The sequence below is a fragment of the Sceloporus occidentalis genome, unplaced genomic scaffold (genome assembly GCF_023333645.1).
Source record: "Sceloporus occidentalis isolate IW3139 unplaced genomic scaffold, rSceOcc1.0.p SCAF_62, whole genome shotgun sequence".
In the NCBI taxonomy this organism is placed as follows: domain Eukaryota; kingdom Metazoa; phylum Chordata; class Lepidosauria; order Squamata; family Phrynosomatidae; genus Sceloporus; species Sceloporus occidentalis.
The window spans coordinates 853,590-874,535 of record NW_028317042.1 but is presented as its reverse complement, the minus strand read 5'-3'; the positions used below and the strand labels follow the sequence as shown (position 1 = coordinate 874,535).

At 42.1% G+C, this 20,946-nt stretch overlaps 2 protein-coding genes across 2 annotated transcripts in view; one reads left to right on the top strand and one right to left on the bottom strand.

The window, feature by feature from the left end:
* Window positions 1-465: 465 nt before the first annotated feature.
* LOC149287265 (cytoskeleton-associated protein 4-like) lies at window positions 466-3,754 on the bottom strand. Its single transcript, XM_089492998.1, has 2 exons — window positions 3,452-3,754; window positions 466-1,824 (listed from the first exon to the last, which is right to left on the bottom strand). Exons 1-2 carry the CDS (start codon window positions 3,752-3,754, stop codon window positions 466-468), a joined length of 1,662 nt encoding a protein of 553 aa, XP_089349124.1.
* Window positions 3,753-20,946, top strand: part of LOC149287264 (bridge-like lipid transfer protein family member 3B) — a 38,326-nt gene continuing 21,132 nt past the window's right edge. The window contains exons 1-2 of the mRNA XM_089492997.1: window positions 3,753-3,817; window positions 20,461-20,623. Coding sequence (XP_089349123.1) covers window positions 3,753-3,817; window positions 20,461-20,623 — 228 coding nt within the window. The remainder of the gene's footprint in view (window positions 3,818-20,460; window positions 20,624-20,946) is intronic.

Below are 20,946 nucleotides of genomic sequence, written 5' to 3'. Positions count from 1 at the left end.
AGGACTGGTGGAGGTTTCATGGACCTGGCTGGGAGGAACTAAGTGATGGAACCTGCCACGTTCAACAGATAATTACCCGTTGGTGGGCTAAAGTTCTGATAGCAGAATTCATAACTAGGTATTAGACAACAGAAAACTGAAGCGCCTTTTAGATATTTTTTTTTTGTGGACAGATCATTCAACATCTGTAGGGTTTCAGGTTTCCTAGCTGCTACAAGATGCTGCAAGGTCACAGCGGAAAGAAAAAAGGTAGACCTATGAGATAGGAAGCGGGAATACAAGTGTGAATAAAATAAAGCTATAATGTGCACGGGCCCTTTCAAACACACACACACACACATACATAACAAAAAAAAGTTAGAAAAAAACATACCGAAAAAAGAAAAAATATTTTAATGCAAACAAATGAGTTCCAAAGTTTGAAAAAAAGCCCCTACATTTTTATTCACTACAAAATTAGTGCAGTTATACTTTCTCCTGGATTTGTTCTAATTTAACTAACAATTTATCCGAACTTTGCCTTAGGTCTTCGAGAGAGTCTTTCACAGATGCCAATTCTTTTTCGTTAGTTTCGATTTTGACAGAGTACGCAACCAAACTGTCCACTGCCGTCCTGAGCATCTTCAAATCTGTCTCCAGTTGGCTAACGGAGGACTGCAGCCCATCATTGGGTACTTGTCCCACACGGTCGGAGGAGCCAATTTCATTTAGAGTTTGTTCGGTGTTGACCTTCCACTGGTCATAATCGTCCTTCAACTCTTCTATCTGATTCCTGTGTGCTTCTAGTACGCTGGTGACGTCCACTTGGAGCTTCTCAAACTCAGATGCCACATTGGGAAGTTCTGCCACAGAAGACTTTAATGCATCAACGCGATGGGACAGAGTTTGTTGACCTTCCTCTAACGCCGACAAGGCTTCGGCAGCCGGTTCGCCTCTGGAGGTTGATAACGTTTTGAGTCCGGTATATGCTTCTTCTACAGCGTTCAACCTCCTGCTGTATTCGCCAAAGCTGGCTTTAAAGGCCTCCACCTTCTCCAGCTGCTGAGTGACTTGGCCAGTCAGTGATTCTACAAGATTTTCTAGAGGGCTTAATTTGGATTCGATGCTGTCTTTGTTACTTTCGATTTCCTTGAGCAGGTCGTTGTTAGCAGAGACATAATTATTTTCCATTTCTGAGACGGACAGAGAGATTTGGTCAAATTCTTTGATAAGCCTCTCTAGCTCGTTCTTTACGTTGGATTCTTCGCTTCTCAAGACCTTTTCTTTCAAGTCTTCTACTGCGGTTAGCTGGGCCTCTAGGCCTCTCTTTAAGTCATTGTGTGAAATTTTGAGCTGTTCGATGTCGTTGCTGTTGGACGTAACAGACTCTCCATGTAACGCGTTGTTCATCAACCACTCAACAGATTCTTCTTTGGATTTCAAAGATGTTTTCAACTCAGATGTTGTTTCTTTTAGTAATTTAAGGTCCTCCTTGACGTAATCGAACTCTTCTAACGACGCTAGTTTAGCTTTCACGCTTTTAATCTCATCCTGGCTGGATTTCTGCACCTTGGATATTTCAGCGATATTCTCATTAATGGAATTGTTCAGCTCTGTAAACTTTTCACTCATCGTATTTTCAAATTGTATTAAATCTCTGTCTCCTTGAGCGGTCACGTCCTGAATGACACTAGACAGGTCTTTCTGGAGTTTTTTAAGAATCACCCCGACTTGATCCAATTCCTTTTCGCTTTTTTTGATGGATGAATCTTGTAGTAGCTGCTTTTCTTGAATGTCTTTTGAGATGAATTCCACGCGCCCAACCGTTTTCTGAAGCAACTCCACCTGCAAGGAAAGAGGAAAATGTGAGACCGATATGACTAATATAAAGTTTGATTAATTCAAGTTATTCCAGAGAGCTTCAAGGAACCATCTTGGCGTGTCCCAGAAATGTGCATGGAGGTTTCACCAGTCAATTGGTGTGAGGGCAGGTGGTGCAGAATAAGGAGGTTCAGGATTTTTTGCCCCACATGCCCTCAAAACCGTCCCAAACTTTCCAACTAAAATATTACTGATTTATGATATTTCCGCTTCAAATTTACTACTTGGTTCCAGAATGTTTTCAATGTTATCTCGTGGAAATTAGTACTCTTTGGACATGCAATTCGCCTATACAGCACCATCACCGGTCATCTCCCAACACCACAAATGTATAGTACAATTCACAAAAGGCGAACACATCAGAGCCGGCCCGTACGTGGGTCCCTGTCAGCCCATGTGCAACGGGTAAACTGGACATAAGTAGTATATAACATAACAATTCGACTTACAGATTAAGAGGGTCTTGCTCAGTTAAGCTTACATCATATAATATGGTGCTTGGTGAAATAGTCAGTTTTTTTTCCCCTGGAACCTCCAAGACGTAGGACACTAGAGAGGGAACCTGTGACTATGGGGTCCAGGTCCAGAATTGGGTCAAACCCAAGGAACCAGGCCCACTGATGGCACCGTTTTTGAAATTGGGTCTGACACCCTTCCCGAAGCTACAGGTTACAGATCCGTGCCCCTCGTAAACCTAACTAACCAATATGCACGCGCAAGCGTAGGATGCTCCTCGGCTATTCACCTGGAGAGCGTCCCGTGACAGCTTGTCAGGAGAGCCACGTGCATGCGTATGCTTCCATATCACTCCTCCCTTACAGCTGGGTTTGGGATTGACCCCATCCGCACCTCTGCCACAGTAGCCTGTTCGACAAGCTAGGGTGCCGGTGCGAGCAAAAGAAAGGGGTTTAATATGTCTACCTCGATAAAACGGGGGCTGCGGAGAATCAGTCCCGACATATAAATACCCCCCCGCCCTATAGGTGGGCTGCACTCAGTAGCTGCTAAACTCATGTTAGGTAGGGGGGACCACGTCAGCCATTTTTCCTTGACACATATGCATTTCACATGTTCTTGCCCCAGAGCCAGGAAAGGGTTAATCCAGTGTATGAAATGTAATATATTTACCCCTCCACCCCAAACAAATTAGGTTAAAGACCTGGGAGAGGGTTCACCCAGATATTGAAATTAGGGCTCTGTAAGAAGTACAATGGGGCTTCACACATTCATTCAAAAAAAACAAATAAATAATGGTTACATTTAGAAGAAGAATATTAAAATAAGTTGTGAAAAGAGAAAACCCGGCAATATCCATAAAAGTAATTCTTGTGCTATATCTGGAGGAGCCTGCAGGGAAATTCAGATGTATCAGCCTAATACACATCAGATAAAATAATTACTGTAAAATACAAAAAAAAAACCCCAAAAAGTTGATTATACAGTTATAGCAATTCCCAACACACACAGGGCTGCTATTCCATGTAACCACTTATTTTATGTATATTAAATGCATTTGGGCCCCTGTATTTGAATCCTCTAGATCACCTGTGGAAAAGTAGCATTTTCAGAATCACAATTTTAACCAATTTACCTGTTTGTGCAGAGTGTCCACGGTCTCAGCCAGCTCACCCTTTTGCTCTGATAAGTGATGTAATTTGCTGTTCATCTGGGCAACTTCTGACAGCAGATTATACACAAGGAACCCAAGGCAGGCAGAGACTGCAATCAGGGATGCATAGAAGAGAAAAGTCAGAAGTTTCCAAAATGCCCCAGATCCTGCCCCAGAAGCTGGTGACCCCTTGGGTTTATTGCCCTTTCTTGCCACATCACTTGCAGCTGCCTGGGAGCTGGAGTCTGGAGAGCTGCCCTTGTTCCTCTGCCTTGCATTAGACATGGTTGATGTTCCTGATGATGATGATGATGATGATGATGATGATGATGACGACGATCCAGTGCTGTGATTGCAACAATTGAGCTAAATGTTTAATCAATGGGATCTCCTTGGAGTGGCTACAATGTTTCCCTTTAAGATCTGACCAATGATCTGGGAAGAGACTGGTCACAGGTTCCTAAGGATCTCATAGTGTGGGCTGTCCAAAAAAAATCCAAAAAGTACCCCCCCTCCCTCTCCATGAGATCACACCCAGCCTGGCCACTCCTGCTAAGAGGCTGGGGAAAGTGCCACGCATACACACTCATTACTGCTCCCCCCCTGGGGCAATCAGCCTCTGTATGTAGGGCAGGATGCAGAGTCAGCCTCTGCACAGGGTGGGGGTGGGTACTGATGATGATGATGATGAGCTGTACAAAAGTATAGTGCAAAATAACCAAGAATATTCAATTTTTGCCACCTTAGAACTTTTATTTCTGCAAAGTTTCTCTGCAGATCCTTAAGGGTTAAATTTTAGTTTTTTGGGGGATTTATGGGGATTTTTATGAACTTGAACACTGTGGATGTTATTAAAGCAACAATTAATCATTTTAATATTTTTTTTTTAAATTGATGTTGGCCGTATTATTATTATTGATTTATATTGCACCATCATGTTCCAAGGCGACGTACAGCGGATGTTCTCTATGCTAAAGCTGCTATGCCCCTAGGCTCTGGTACGCTCCGAAAGCGCTGCGGAATATGACGGCGCTATGTAAAACAATGAAGAATAATAATTACGCTGAAGAGGCAAAATGTAGTACCTGCGCGTGCGCTGATACCTGTACTGATTAACCAGGTCTGGTAAAAATAAAGATATTTTGTTGGGGAATAAGTATGAAAAAAAGGAAAAAAATGATGCGACTACCCCTTTAATAAAAGTTGGCTTTCACCAAAGGAGCTAAAAGATTGTTCCTGCTAATTATAGTATGTTTTACTGTTCTTCACTGGAGTTGCAGAGGGGTTTATTGACTAAGGTGGGAGTTCTCCATAAAAGCTGGTTTCTGACCATTCAGGAGGCGGCTGTTTCTGTATCATACATCAGGCAGGGATTCTCTTCTGCAGACCGGGACAGAGAACGGAGCATCGGCCATAGGTAAAGGGCCCTTTTCTCCTAAACTATTAAGGGGATGAGTTTCTTATTCATGCTCCAGCGATCTCATAGGAACCCCCCCCCCCCGCAGACATGAACAGGTCTAGGTTTTACTGCCTATGATTGGCTGGGGAACCACAACTAGGGCTTTTGGCCCCTGGGGTGGGGTGGAAGAACCTGCCCCGCACTGATGTCACAGAAGCAAACACAGGGTTACCTTTTCTAATGTACATAACCCTCAAAAGGTAATCAAGCCCAATTATTCTTTCCAGTAGACTTTATAATCATGGAGGCTTTTGATGCGTTACTGTCCCTTTAACACCTATGTGCATGTACTACTGATGCCTCCGGTGGTTAGATGTGGAATTGCAGTTTAGAAAAAGAAATAATTTGACAGCAGATCAGACCCATTCAACCCCATCCAGACTGCCTGTTTTTCCTGTTTTAAGGACCTTAATCAGTTGTTGGTCTCGTCTTAGTTTCAGTAGCCGTTTCTCTATCCTGCACATTTTGAAATACCCTCACTGTAATAGCATCTACCACTTCTGCTGGGAGGCTGTTCCATTTATCTTTCACTCTCTAAGGAAAGTTGTAACACTTCTTACAGTCCATACTTTCAGTTGCAATAAATATGTCTGGAAATGAAATGGTTAACAGATATATGACAATGGCATCTCTTAATCTGCCAGATCTGCTTTATGTGCTATAAAGAATAAATCCCAGCCACCTATTTAACATTTAACAAGGTCATAAACCAGCGTTTACCCAGCTATGGTTCCTTTTTTTGATTGGTCAATCAATCATTACAGTACAAATTTAATTGGACAAGATGAACCATTCAATTTACAAGAAGACTGAAGATCAATCCCAAGAAAAATCAATTTTAAGGATTTTTCTTGGATTATTCTCTAAATCTATTAAAGTTTAATCCTAAAAATCCTCAAATCTCTGTTCCTTTGGAGGAAAATGGAAAGGCTGTCAGTGGACTGGCCCTTTGTGGAAATTTTGGACTGGCATGGGAGGCAGGTCACATAATGCAAGGCTATGTTATCCCGCTGGTCACAAGTAGACAGAGAGAAACCTTCCGGTGAGGGAGCGAGCCAGTGAGAGGCTAAGGCAGGGAGTATGTATGAATGTATGTATGTTAGAATGATAATGTTTGTATAAGTGTGTGTGTTAACATGAATGTGCATGTGAGCATGAATGTGTATATGTAAGCGTTTGTGTGTGAGCATGAATGTGTATATGTAAGCGTTTGTGTGAGCATGAATGTGTATATGTAAGCATTTGTGAGAATGAATGCGTATATGTAAGTGTTTGTGTGAGCATGAATGTGTATATGTAAGCGTTTGTGTGTGAGCATGAATGGGTATACGTGTTTGTGAGCATGAATGTATATATGTAAGGATTTGTGTGTGAGCATGAATGTGTATATGTAAGCATTTGTGTGTGAGCTTGAATGTGTATATGTAAGCATTTGTGAGCATGAATGTGTATATGTAAGCATTTGTGTGTGAGCATGAATGTGTATATGTAAGCATTTGTGAGCATGAATGGGTATACGTGTTTGTGAGCATGAATGTATATATGTAAGGATTTGTGTGTGAGCATGAATGTATATATGTAAGCATTTGTGTGTGAGCTTGAATGTGTATATGTAAGCATTTGTGAGTATGAATGCGTATATGTAAGTGTTTGTGTGAGCATGAATGTGTATATGTAAGCGTTTGTGTGTGAGCATGAATGTGCATATGTTTGCATGGATATGTATGTGTAAATGTTTTTGTGCTAGCATTAATATGTAAGTGGTGTTTGGAGTGTATGTTAGCGAGTATGAGTAAGTGTAAGTATGTGTGTTAGTGTCAGTGTGTATGTTTGGCGTTGGCAAGGGGCCACTTGGCTTTCCTTGCCCCCTCCAGGCCAGAAGGTGCCAGCTCACCCCTGGATCAGTGTGCCAAAGAGGGACTGACAATCAGAAACAGGGTCAGGGAAAAAAACGTTATCATTTTAGAATAATACTTCACATGGCTGCCAAATAGTTTTAAACAAAAAAAAAGGCATTTTCCCAAATCCAACCAAAATACTAGTTATAGAAAATCCTAAAGTGCGGTATAATATGAAGCGGCAGCGCTGCGCTTCCTACCCACACTGCAGCAGCGGCAGCCCTCCGACCCCCACGCCGCCCCCTCCCTCCTTCCCTATCCCTGCACCGTTCGCTTCAGGAATCTGGACAGGAAAGGGTTAGCCCTCCCCCTCCATTGTCCTGCCTCTGACACTCCCCAGCCTGAGTCACCCCCCTGGCCCCGCCCCCTGCTGCCTGTCTCTAGGTGATGGTGCGGCTAAGATGGACGCTGTGTGATGGTGCCCCCCGGATCCTGTGGCACTGAGCACCCGCACCTGGCATCTGCCACCAGTCCGCGGCTATGGAGGGACCTGCCGGCTGCCGGCTGTAGACGAGAAGCCCCCCCCCCGACCTGATTAACCCTTTAATAACCAGAGGACATTTTTAAAGGTCTCACCATGGCTGGGATTATAAAGAAGCAGATCCTGAAACATCTCTCCAGGTCAGTTATCTGTCTGTCTGTCTGTCTGTCTGTCATGTTGTTCTACATGCTATAAATAAGGGTGTAATGATAGGGTCTGTGATCATCTCCAGAAATGTGTAGGAGGCATAGAAGGACAGATAAATACAGAAGCAAAGCAAAGCAAGGGGGGGGGACAGGACAGGGAGAATGCGAAGGGTTAATCAGGGTGACAGCTACATAGTGTCTACAAGGGCTACAATGTTGCAGGTCAGTTCTTGTTCCCAAACTGGTTGTAAAGGGGGGGTTGCTGGGTTTTGGGTTGGGTTGCACTTTGACACCGAGGTGGGTGGGTGACCGGGGCGTTTGGCGACATGATGTCATGTTTGGGATCCAGGGTCCGACGGTTATGTCGGTGGCTGGCGGTGAAAGGGGAAGGGAGGGTAAGAGGAGGAAAGAAAGGGTAAGAGGAGGAAAGGTCCAGAGTCACCTTCCTAACACCTTTCGTGGTGGGGCTTTCTAAGACGAGAATTCCCCTTTTTTGAGAAATGCGCCGGTGTACGTGAATTAATCAAGGCGGTGGAATTTGTGGCATCCCGTGTCACCCGTTAGGTGTCAAATTAACCCAAGCTATGCAGGAAAGGAATTGCGAAATGAGTGTTTGTGTGTCACAGCCATCGGGCCCCAGAGGCAGAACTGATGTTACCTGCCTGGTGGGGGCAAGATAATTTATTCATAAGGGGTCAACGCATACTGGAAGAGGGACCACGAAGCTGGCGACCTTCAGAGATCGGTGGGGTTTGTTTAATAAATGCTGACCTTTTGAAGAGTTCGGGTACAGTGGAAAATGTCAGCACTCTGACGTTATTCGGGGCCAAATTAGTAGAAACTCAACAGGGCTGGCCCAGTGCAGCTCCATACAAGATATATACAGGATATACGCCGCCGTCAAAAGGGTTGGGGTCACAGTTTTTTAAAGAAAAGCTAATTTTGACCATTAAAATATCATGAAACGGATCAGAAATGACTGTTGTAGCCAGAGACGGCTGATTTTTAATGAAATCTCTTCATAGGCGTACAGAGGCCCTTTATCACTCCCATCACTCCTTTATCACTCCCATCACTCCTTTATCACTCCCATCACTCCCATCACTCCTGTGCTCCAATGGGTTAGAAAACCCTTTTGCTATTATGTTACAGCCAGAAATGTCCTTGTTTTCCATGAAGACAGCTCAGTGACCCCAAACTTTTGAATGAAAGTGTCTGTGTATGTGTGTATCAATACATATATATATATATATATATATATACATATATATATACATAGTGAATATGTCACTGTTACTGCTTTACTAGGAGTGTGGAATTTGAAAGCAGGAAATATGGTAAAAAGGTATCATTGGCCATGTAAAATCAGTAAACAACGCACCTTGACTTATAGAAAAACCAAAGTATATTTATATATATATATATATACCTAAAGGTCACATTCACTCAGCTCTAGAGGATTTTCAGGTCCTGTCTTTGCTCGCGTTGTCTCCAAACCTCTTTCCTCCCAAGCTCCTCACGCGGCTCCTCGGTATCAGCGAGCGGAGTCGCTGAGATATGATGTCATTCCGCGTTGATTTGAGTCACTGCTGCTGTGGAGCAGCAAAGCAGACGAGAAGAGATCAAGGGCCACCAGGAGCCAAAGGGCCCCTTGTGACTCACTTCCTTCACTCTGTTATTACAGCGCTGACGTGCACATTTGAAGTATTTGTTGTATTGGTCACAGAGAAGATCCAAAAAGTTCCAAACAAACTTTATTGACGCCTGGTAGAGGGCCAGTGTTTTGTTCTGGGTGTCAGGTGACTTCTGATTTATTTTTGGGCCTGTCTTCATACTCACATTGGCTTTGTGTACCGCGCCAGCCCGATTAAATTTTCATCAGCAGCAGCCCCAGTTATATCTGGTAACCTTTCCCTGCGAGATCTTTTTTTTTTTTAGCCTCTAGCTCCTAGTTTTGTTTTTTGTTTTTTTGGCAAAGCTTGCTGGCGAGGCTAAGAGAACATAGTTGGCCGCGATGTCGCTCGAGCTGGCACCAGCGTGGCTTGCTTGAGATCCATATAACGGTAGAAGTCACCGACGCCGTATCTTGCTGAACTCATCGGAGATGGGTGCTGTGGTATGGCGTGACTACGAGACTCACCTAAATATTTTATTCTATAGGACTCCGAGTCGGAATTCACTCTTGTTGAGCGTCTATATAGATTTTTGTTTACGGTGCATGCTGGTTGGTCCTGTGCTAAATCTGCAGAGTCTTTTATGGTGTCTTCTCCTGATCCTGCAGGGTTTGAGCACAGCGGCGGTGATTAAAAGCAGCTCACTAAAGAATCTGGTTTAGCAGAAGCAGGGCTGCTTCCTTTAGTAGCTGGAACATTCTTGCGGAATAACTAGCAATATCTGGGCCCCGGACAAGGTTGCTATGAGTTTGTTGGGTTAAGGTCAACGGAGATGCACCAAAGAGGAGCTTCAACTCACCCAAGAAGAGCTTCTGTCCTGCTAGGCTGGCCAGAGACAGCAGGGAGATCTGCAGCTCGCCTCGTCTTCTTCTGCTTTGGCAGTCCCCAGTCATTGGCTGATTTGGTTAAGATGACATTTTCATATTCCCTTGGTTTCTTCTTCTAACCAAGGCGCGCCGATATGTTCAGGATCCGTAATTTCCAAAGGCTGTCCCAGCATGATTCCTGAAACGTTTGGACTCTAGGAACATGCCCTTTATGGATCATCCATGCATGGTTGATTACTTTTGGAGCTGCTCTAGGCAGTGACCCCAGCCTCCCCCTATGTGGGCGCCATCTTCACTATAGGGCGCTGGGATATGACATCATATCCTGGCACTCTGTGCTGAGTTTTGCAGCACGGGCACTGACCTCCGCCAAGGCTTAGTTGGCCTAGGCCGGGATACGTCGCTGGTTAATGTCCCTGCTAAGGGAGTGAGACCTTTTATCCGTAGGGTGTGATCCTTAAAGGATCTGTTCCACCTAATCTGCTGAATGTAACACTTTTATAACAAAATGCAACAACACAACCAACATCTCTAGTGCTCTGAAACACCCCAAAGATAATTCCGGAATCAAATAAAATTTTGACTCATATGACGCCATAGAAACCAAAAAGACTTCTTGACTTGAAGGTTTCTGTGTTCTCTTGATGTGATTAAACCTTTAGAAGAAAGAATAGAAGGACAGATCTGATTAGGTTTATTTGCTTAACATACTAAAGAGTTCCTCTAATTTTTTTTCTAAGGGGAACAGCATGTTAATTCCTTCAGCGGATTTTCATGAGGTTGATGTCAGGACGATGACCCAGTTCCTGCTAGTGACAGAGTCTTTCCACCTGAGTTTAGGGGACGGTGGTTCCTTCGATCATATCTTGCCGCACACAGGAAGTGGGGAACAGAGGCTGTCTTCAGATGACCAATGTGCCTTTTTTAAAAAAAAATAAAGTTGTGTATTTCAAGGTTATTCTTGGCAAGCAGTCAAAATTTGAACTGACACTGCTGGGGGATCATTTATAAGCAACACCTGATGCCCCCTCCGTGGCCACCGTGTCTACTACAGGGCATTAGAATATGATGTCATATCAGGTGCACTGTGCCTTAAAGGCGTGCAGCGCCTTTTAATGCAGTTTATGGAGGCTGTGCTGAGCCGTGGTGTAAATGGGCCGGTTGGGGAGATCAGATATCTTTCCTCTAACAGGTCTATTGAGTAGCAAAACACCGGGGAACCTGATCACCCAAGAGTGCAATCTGACCCCCGGCTTTGCAGCAGGAGGACTGCCTCTCCCTGGATCTGCTGCCAATAGATGCTGTGGCAATAAAATCACTTTTGCAAGTATTGCACCAAATCACTTAATATGAAACCCACATCTGGGGTATTTAGGCTCAGCGCTGCTCTAGACCTGAACCAGGGCAGCGCAACGTCTGCCACAGCCCTTACCTAAATGACCACTGCTCTCTCTACTGAGCGACCAGATATGACATCATATTCCAGCACTCCGCTCCCAAAGTGGAGCCCTGCTGCATAATGTTACTATGAGGGCTGTGCCAGCTATAGGGTATAGTGGGCCAGTTATAAGGAAGACCTCTGGTCCCCCCAACCAGCTGATGTGGCAGCTGCTGTCCTCCTGGGCCCTAGGTCAAAATTCTCGACAAGTCCCGTTGTCTAGAGGTTTATGAAGCAAAAAGTGCCCAAAGTGTCTGTAAAGATAACTGCAATTAATTGATTTGCTGACTTGGAGGTAACTTTCATATTCGGCATGAGAAATCAGAAATGTCTACTTTCTGCATTTATGATGGAACCATCACCAAGTGATCCAATGCATTCAACTTCTACCTTATAAGACGGCTTATTCACCTTTGGTGGCAATAAATGATGGGGACCGGTAAAGGACAAATTCCTAGTACTCACATACTTCTAACGAAATTAACTTTTCCCTCATTGACCAAGTTATTAGAGGTTCTCCGAAATAACAAACATTAGACATGATTCAGTGGTCAAAGCCCTCCTGGCAGTTTGACTTCCATGTCGGACCCATAAAAAAGGGTGAATATTTTTAACGCTTCCAACAGCAAGGATCCAACAGCAAAGGGTTAAAAATAAAGTTTAATGCCAGTTTACATGGAGCTGAGCTATAATATGTCACCTAAAGGTCTACATAGAAGGAAAAATATGGCGGACCTGTATGTTGTTATTACTTATTGATTTAGAAAATGCCATCATATTCCACAACGCTGCAGACAGGGCAGACAACAAAAAGTGAGGAGGTCTCTGCTCAAACGAGCCTCCAATATTTGAGAGACGCACGCTAGTAACAATGGAGGTCATTCTTCCCGTAACTAAATAGCCCTGCAGCAGTCTTAAAACCAGTAAGTGCTAACTCTTCAGTAAGGCACGTTGCTTAAAAGTCACAAAGCAGGACTTCCCAGTTCCACCTGTTTGAGGCCAGTGGCTCGGGGCAAAAGAACCCTTGGGCTACAAATACGGGCAGGCCGTACCACTTTCTTTCTTTTTTTCTCAAATAATAGGGGTGTTGAAATATGTATAAATATCTGTACGCGTGGAGTAGTGGAATACAATGACGTGTACTTTTTATTTCCGTTATAACCGTAACTTTTTTTTACGATAGTGTTATCAGTCTGGGTTATTTTACTGTTTAGAAAGGTGGACTGTGGAGTCATGTAAGAATTCACAAACGGCAGGGTGTGTACAGCGCCTGAATGTTACCTTTCAAAGCTTAGTCCTTTGGCCATAAGGCCAAGTATCTACTCTCAGAGCTCACTGGTCTGGTCCACCAGGACTCTTGGCATTGTGGGCATGCTTGAGCGGGGGGCTCTATTCACTCTATTGGGTTGATAAGAGCTCGTTAAGACCCTTCTACACACTTTACTTTACTCTCTAATGTAAATATGCCCTAGCCTATGGATGGCGGTGAAGGGAAACATTTTTATAACACCAGCCATTGGCTGAGGCTGGTACAGGACGTAGTTTACAGTTTGCTTGTGTGTTAGTGTTTTTTTATATGGTCCCTTTAGTTTTGCCCTGGAAATGAAGACTCGGTTTGTTGGTGGGTGGTGGACCACCACCCCTCCTTAAAGACTTTAGTGGGCTCTGTCATTGGGGAACCCTAGAAAATTAGTTAGAGGCCACATAATCCCCCCATTGGGGAGTGTGACCCCAGAAGAAGACTGGGAGCCTGGTATCCACTGTGGCCCTACCACTTTAGGGGCAGCTATCCACTGCACCTTGTGCTTCTAGGAAGGGAACAAAGAACTGAAACTTGGGCAAGGACAAGGTTTTTCTGACGAGTTTCTCCAGGAGGTCTTATCACATTCCATCCATTTTTATAGATTTTTATAGACTGACAATTTTTTACCACAAATTGAAAACAGACACAAAACATTTTGGGAATGGAGTCCATTCTAAGAACTGTTTCTGATATGGTTGAGTTGAGAAATTTATGCAAGAGTCATTCAGAAGCAGGTCAGTGAAATGGAAAATAAAATACCCCTCATTCTTCAGAATACATTGACAGTATTGAAAGACGAGGAAGAATTGAAGGAATACAAATAAGGAATTCTAAAGAGCTGTTTAGTTTTGAGTCAAAATATATATTTTTTTTTTTAATGTGTCTTTTTATTGTATAGATACAGCTTATAAAAAAGAATCATAACATATAAAAGTCATTAGGAATTAACAGAGTAATCATAAGAAGATATCCATCTTCTATCATTAAATCTTTCTTTATTCATCCGCTTTCATCCTCATTTATACGAAATCCAACCTGAATATACGGCTTAGTTACGTTTTTTTTTGTGCTCATTTCTAACCATGGATTCCAAGTGTTATAATAATTTACCATTTTTACCTTATTATTTTTGTAAAAACCTTTTTCCATAGATGTCTGAAGATCTAATTGGGATATCAGGTCCTCCCATTTTGTAGGTACTTCCGATGGAAAATCTTAAGTGAAACAGTGCTTTGATTTAAGTAAAAAATGGTCCGGATTCGGCATTCATTTTGAATCCCTGGCCAGTCGGCTCTTCAATAAGATAAATAGTTATTTTTCAAAATGTTTCGTATCTCAATGCAGTCCCACCAAATATGTTTAAAGGATCCAGCATCTTCCCTTGTAATAAACCTCCAATTGACCAATGTTATGGATCGTTGTCTTGGTTCAAAATCGCATTCAATTAATTGAATGGAGAACAATTTAGACATCCCAAAAGGTGATCTGCCCTTTTCCCAACATGGTTCTTCCACTCCCCTCCGAAGAATGGGACCAACAGACTATTATCATTTTTATTTAGGATGTTCTTCTCTATGAAGTGTCTTCTTAATCTTGCGTAGTTTAATATTTCTCTGGTGTGTAAATCAGGGGCCTCCCTTAATTTTTCCAAGGGTGTGGGTTAAAAAATATCCGAATTTCTCTGATAACAGCAAAGGTATTTTGTATTTATTCTCTTTAGTGAATAAACCCCTTGGAGTATCATAGCAATGGACGTCTTTTGGTCAAGCAGATGCTGCTGGTTGCCCTAGGAAAGCAACTTCATAAAGTATAAACATTCTTAAAACTTTCTACCTTTATAAAAAGTTGATATTATTTTTATTGTATAGTTGGCTTAAAAAAAAGCTACAATATCAGATAATGATAAATGTGCCTCTTTACTTGTGTTTGGCTGTTCCCTTATCAGCTCTTAGAGTAAGTGCTTCTTGATGTCATCTACGACTCCAGAAGTCCCACACCGATTCTGTGAAGTGAAATAATCAGATTTTCTTTTTGTTTTATAATTTAGCATGAAACGTACTCCACGTGTTGCCCCGGGGCACAGTTATGGGCTTTTCATTATTATTTTTGTTTGCTGTTCCCCGCGAGTCTCACTTGTGATCTCGTCGGAGATGTGGAGGTTGACGCAGCCTCCGCCATTATGTGACTCGGCAGGGACTCCTCGCCTGCGCTATAATCAATCTGAACAGATTCAGGGCAGGACTGTGTACAGAATCGCTTGTACAAGCTAGTCCATGATAATAAATAAATATATACATATATAGTAATGATGAAATATGAACCAAAAAGGCGTGTATAATATATGTGTGTATATATATAATTCTTTTTCCTAGGCAGTTCTATTTATGGGAAAACACCTGTGTTTAAGTAATTGATGACTAGAAAAAAATTGTTCTCATTGTTGCTTCTCCTATCCCCTTTTTATGAATCCCATGTGCCCCCCCAACACTTTCCCTCCCAATCAGGCATCCATGTTTGCAGTTTTGGGAATGCTTTCAAAATGGCCGCCGAGGCTCAGGCAAAGTACTGGCAAAATACCTGAGGAATGTGAGCTGTTTTTTGATTCCCTCAGGTAAATCATTATTCCTTTTTTTCAGTTGTGTCAATATTAGAACTGGAAATAAGTAGAACTACAACTCTCATGCTATCCATCTCCCCGAACCCTTCCCTGGTATATTCATTATTATAATTATTTATTGGCCTATATAACCTCATCGTATGCAATTGGTATTTATGTAAAATACTGTTTAATTGTCAGGTCACTTAAAGTTGACTGAAAGGTTCTTGCCGTATTAACTGAAAAAGCTTCTTAGAGTGCTCTGTGTTGTTTTTTTGTATGTCAATAAAACTTAAGGGAAAAAAATGAAATGACAATGATCTTGCTTTGTGCGCTGGGGCGCAGTTAATGACAGAATAGAAAATGGTCTTCCCCCAATCTTTCCCCACAAAGTTGGAAGCAGAGCATTGTCCAAAATGTCTTGGTATGTCCCCTTCAGCCTGACTGCGCCCCAGCGCACAAAGCAAGCTCCATAAAGACATGGCTGGATGAGTTTGGGGTGGAAGAACTTGACCGGCCGCACAGAGCCCTGACCTCAACCCCATCGAACACCTTTGGGATAAACTGGAACGGAGATTGCGAGACAGGCGTCTCGTCCAAAATCAGTGCCTGACCTCACAAATGTTCTACTGGACGAATGGGCAAAAATTCCCACAGAAACTCCCCAAAATCTTGTGGAAAGCCTTCCCAGAAGAGCAGATGTCTATGTATTTAGAATGTGATGTCATCAAAGTCCCCGTTGGTTGATTGCCCATTAAATGTTTAAAGGACATTAAGTTCTCTGTTAAGTAAACTTGCCAATTCTGTAACAATGCACTTTCCCGAAATATATCCGCTTGTCTCGGACGTTGTGTGACTCCAAGTGTACGTTGCATGCGTGGAGGTTTTCACTGCATCAGGTTAACTTGCTCTGGAGAGCATCTTCTGGGTTCCACTTGGCTTCATCGCTTATAGAAACATTTGTAGCAAATAACTTGAGGCAATCCGTCATCTGATACTCTGCTGGTTTATTTGACTTCATATTTTTTTTTGGGGGGGGGGGGAACTACTTTGAAAAGTGGGGTGGCTAAGGTAAGACTGTCCCGTGGAAAACAGAATGGTTGGGAGGTATGCATGATACATCTACTTCATCCGATCACTTTCACTGCTGATCGCAACTTGACCAGGACTGCAGAAAGCCGTCTCTTCCCCTACAAACTAATTATTTGGTGACATTAAGCAGCCTTGAGTGATTTGATGAAGCTTTTTAGGAGGCAGGAACGTGTCGGGCTGCAATCTAGATACTGCGGGGGGGGGGGGGGGAAGGATATGACTTCTGTCTCCATGCTGCAGGAGGAAATGTTGGTTTGCACAACGGCTGTAACTTATTGATGGATTATATTGATTGTGGATGAGCGGCCGGTTGTTTGGTTGGAGAGAGATAAGAATTACATTTGACTAAAGCAAAGCGAATGTGTTTCCATAGATCCGCCTCGAAGTACCAAATAAACGTCCGTTGTTATATACCCCCCCCACACCATTCGGTTCCAGCACTTTCACAAAGTACTTTAATATGTATTTGTTGATGAGGCTGCATGGGGCATTGGCGTGTCTCTTTAAAAAGGAGATTTTAAATATCTTTAATGTTTTTTCAGTGATTTATAAATCATAGTTTCTTAATATAGGACTTAATCATCTTATTTTAGGGACGGGGTCTCTAACGTTGGACCTGTGGAGGAATAAAAGTAACAAACATAAATAAAAGACTATAAAAACTGTCCTGTTTGAGCTCTCGCTTACATGGAACTGGGAAGATTACTTCAATTATGTGAATCTGATACAGTTGCGTTGGGTACTCTGGGGAAATGAAATACATACAGTTTACGAAGTGTTCAGATCTCTATCTCCTGCTACATCTCGCCCAGATACGCATCCCAGAAACTTTATTCAAGTATTATTCCTTTCTTTGTACAAGTACCTAAGGTTCTATCCAGTTTGATGCACGACAATTTGGGTCAATGTTTCAGAGTAAGATGAAAAAAAGTATCAAATCATCAGAATCTAGATACAGTTTCCTTTTAATTTGATTTTAATTTCCAGCACCGATGGAAATGGCGGACAGTAGCTCCTCTATGTTGCTTGAAAAAACTCAAGGTTGATCATTAACGGTTTTAGGTATTGGGATATAGGTTTGGAGAAAAAGTCACCCTCTACCCTTGATGCTTCTGGAATGGTGGTAGCTTCTTATGATCATAGGTGAATTCTTTCCAGTAGTAAGGGCTTGACAAATCCCATACGGTAGCCATGGTTTATAAAACGTTCCCTCTACAACAGTTTTATTTTGTCTTGAAATTGCTTGCATTGAATTGTCCTTTAGGCCTTCAACATCTTTGATGGTGACCATGAAGCAAAACTTAAGTTTTTTTATTTTTTATTAGCTTGATCAAGATGATTAATTTCAAGTTGTTACTCTGAGCTCTCGGATATCTGCCATTTACTGTAAGTAGACTGTGTTATTATGATTTTCTTGATAGCCCTCAACGACAGAGGTACAAAGTACTGTCTTCTAACATATTGCGTCGGTAAACCAGAATTCTGCCCGGGTGTTGACCAAGCATAACCCAGTCATCCGACCGTGCAATATTTTTTTAGTGAGATTACTTATTAACCTCGACTTTGTGTTTGACATTATTAATCCTTCTCTGAACCAGAGGGCAATTAAATTGGCAGCCCAAAATGAGCATATAAATAGAAAATAAGAGCAAAAAGAAGAAACCTTTGTTCCTAGGACCACTTATTAGTTGAGGTGCATTAGTTGTCCCCCCAACTATTAATTGCACAAGGCTAGATTACCTAGAAGGGGATGAATGCTTGGTGTTTTGCCCCCTTAATCTCTGTATATGGACGAGGAGAGGGTCATTTGGGAAACCAGAAAAAGGTATGTCGATTGTTCCACAATCTTCCCAAATTGCCAAATGGCAATGAAATCTGCCATTGGTGTCGGACCAAATATAACATTTCGCCCAGTATGTCAAAAGGTCAGACATTTTTATTCTGGTGGATATATTTAGAGAAGGGGCTTTAGGAAGATTTTCTGTAGAAGGTATCAGGAAGGAGAATTTGCACAATGTAATTTTTTTTTTACCACATTTTCTACTGTTTCTATACACATTGTTGTGACTTTTAGGGCTGTAGAACACCGTGATACCCCCAGGGGAGGAAAAGAGGGGCACGAGGATCAGGGTCCATTGTAAAAGAGACCTTGTATGTGTACAATAATAAAAAAAAACGGAAACTGAACATGGATCAGAGTCCCTCGAAAAAGGGACCTTTTAGTTGTACGTGTACAATAATAATAATAATAAAAAAAAGAGGAAACCAAAGGCATGACAAGGTGCCAAATCTGTGCATTTGTGTACAGCGCAGTCTCCTGGTGTATGCCGCTTCCGGTGTTATGCCCTTTCTATAATCTCTTTATTGTCCTGCGGTGTCTCGCAGGTATCATTTTATTGGAAGTGAAACTTTTTCTGATTTTTGCTGATCTACTGTTGCGAAAAAAACCCTGGAACCGAATCTGTGAACTGAGCCCGGAGTCTAAGAATAGGGTTGAGTAAACCAGTGTTGACATGGAACGGAATTGAAATTAAATTCCTCCCGCATTACCCCTGCGCCTGAAACACATTGCGATGACGCTGCTCATTTCCTTTTACTCAGATTTTATGTGTGTAATCGGCACGGCAAACAGGGTGTGTATGCCATCGGTGTATCTTTACTTCTGCTTTTGGAATGGATTAATGTTGTTTTTTTTAATATTTTATTGCAATGCTAAATGCATATTTTGACATTGAAGATAGGGTACAACGACCTTTACTCTAAAGCATAGAAGCCCACTATCGTGTACCCGAAACCACACCTCCCTACGTTTTAAATGCCCAAAGATGGAGATATTTGTTTTGGAGGTGTGGCTAGGGGTGGGGCTTTGCTGAAACTTTTTATGTGACTTTGTGATCTACTGAGCTTAATATCAGCTCAGTTAGGCATGTTTTATATGCACATTTAATTAATAAACCCGATTTCTGCTGTTTCTATAGACATTATTGTGAATGTTTATGGCTGTAGAACCTTTGTACCCAGCAAACATTCTGAGCTCCTAGAAAAGAGAATCAGCAGGGGAGGAAAGAGGGACGGAGGGGTTGGCGCTCTTGATTCCCACAGGTTCTAAAATGATTCAATGACCTGGATATTCCTATTTGTTACTGGTGGTGCTGGTTTCAATAAGAAGTCGCTTTGAGTGTATGGAGGGAACTGTGTCGGTCATCTGTACGGCGTAAAAAATGTTTAGGACAGGAAGCATTCTATTATAACAAATGTTTCTGTTTGTTTTATTGTTAACAGTCCTTTAAGTCCTTGTATAACGAGCAATCACATTGAAGTAGACTTGTTAATGTGCACTCAGAGTGACGTATCCGTCTTCTTTCATTAATAAGGAATGAGCTCAGCTGGTTGCATATTTGCAAGTTTTCATTATCGGTAATTGCAGATTTCCACAGAGAATTTTTATGGATGGTAAATTTAGAAACCTGACTAACTGGATCTCTTCCGTGTAATCGGAAGAAGATTTCCATCCTCGGTAGTAAAGTAAAGATAGAGATGGACGGTTTGAAGAAGCCGTGTTTCTTGATCATAATTCAGCGTTGTAGCTGTTTTATGATCTCCCTTTAGACTGCAGTTGTTCGTCAACGCAGTGGTTGAGACCTCGTGTCTAGGGGCTATCGAGTATGAAATGGCAAATTCATCAATGGGGACTCAACGTAGGACCTCTACCCTGAAGAGCTTACGTGAACTTTCCTAGTGTGTTTAGCATGGTGGCCCTTCTCCTTCAGTGGTTAGAACTTATTCTGGTCTACCTAGATCTCTTTGGTGGATTTAGTTTGAAAATTTGGAAGATGGAGTTCCTACTCTAGTCAGTAGGCTAGGACACCAGCTGTCCATCAAATACAGCCCAACTATTGCTTATACGGGCAATTATGTTATCGGTTTAGAAAGAGGCAGGGACTTTAAACTTCTTCCAGAAAAGTCAGGGTGATTTTAAAGTCTCTTGAGTGTCCACCTTTTATTTTTTTTTTTTGTGAAATATGGTCTTTAACCTTTTCTGGTTATAACAGAATTTTTGTTTTAATATTTTATATAGGTTCACAAAAAATCTTTCTCCTGACAAGATCAACCTCAGTACGCTAAAGGGAGAGGGTCAGCTGACCAACCTGGAACTAGATGAAGATGTTCTCCAGAACATGCTGGACCTCCCCACGTGGTTGGCCATCAACAAGGTTTTCTGCAACAAAGCCTCTATCAGGGTAGGTTTATCAACACATTAATAAATTACACACGCAAAATATGGTTTGTTCTGACGCTACTGATAAACTACCTCATTGGTTCTTTGTGAAAAAATAAATATATATATATTTTTTTATTATATTATAGGTCTTTTGGGGAAATTGTATGTTTTAAGGGAAAGTGCTGGAGTGTCCTGTTAGATAAATGTACCATTTTATATATACTTCTTTTTGGATCAATTCCTAGATCCTTAAAAAAAATATGTTTAACCCTTAAATTCTAGATCTTTTGCAACCCATTGGGTAAAACGAATGTCGAACACCTTAGAATTGTATGATTATTC

Coding starts and splice junctions, on each gene's coding strand:
- LOC149287265 (XM_089492998.1), bottom strand. CDS start 3,754: ATGTCTAATGCAAGGCAGAGGAACAAGGGCAGCTCTCCAGACTCCAGC. Junction 1,825..3,451: donor TGGACACTCTGCACAAACAG/GTAAATTGGTTA, acceptor CTTTCCTTGCAG/GTGGAGTTGCTTCAGAAAAC.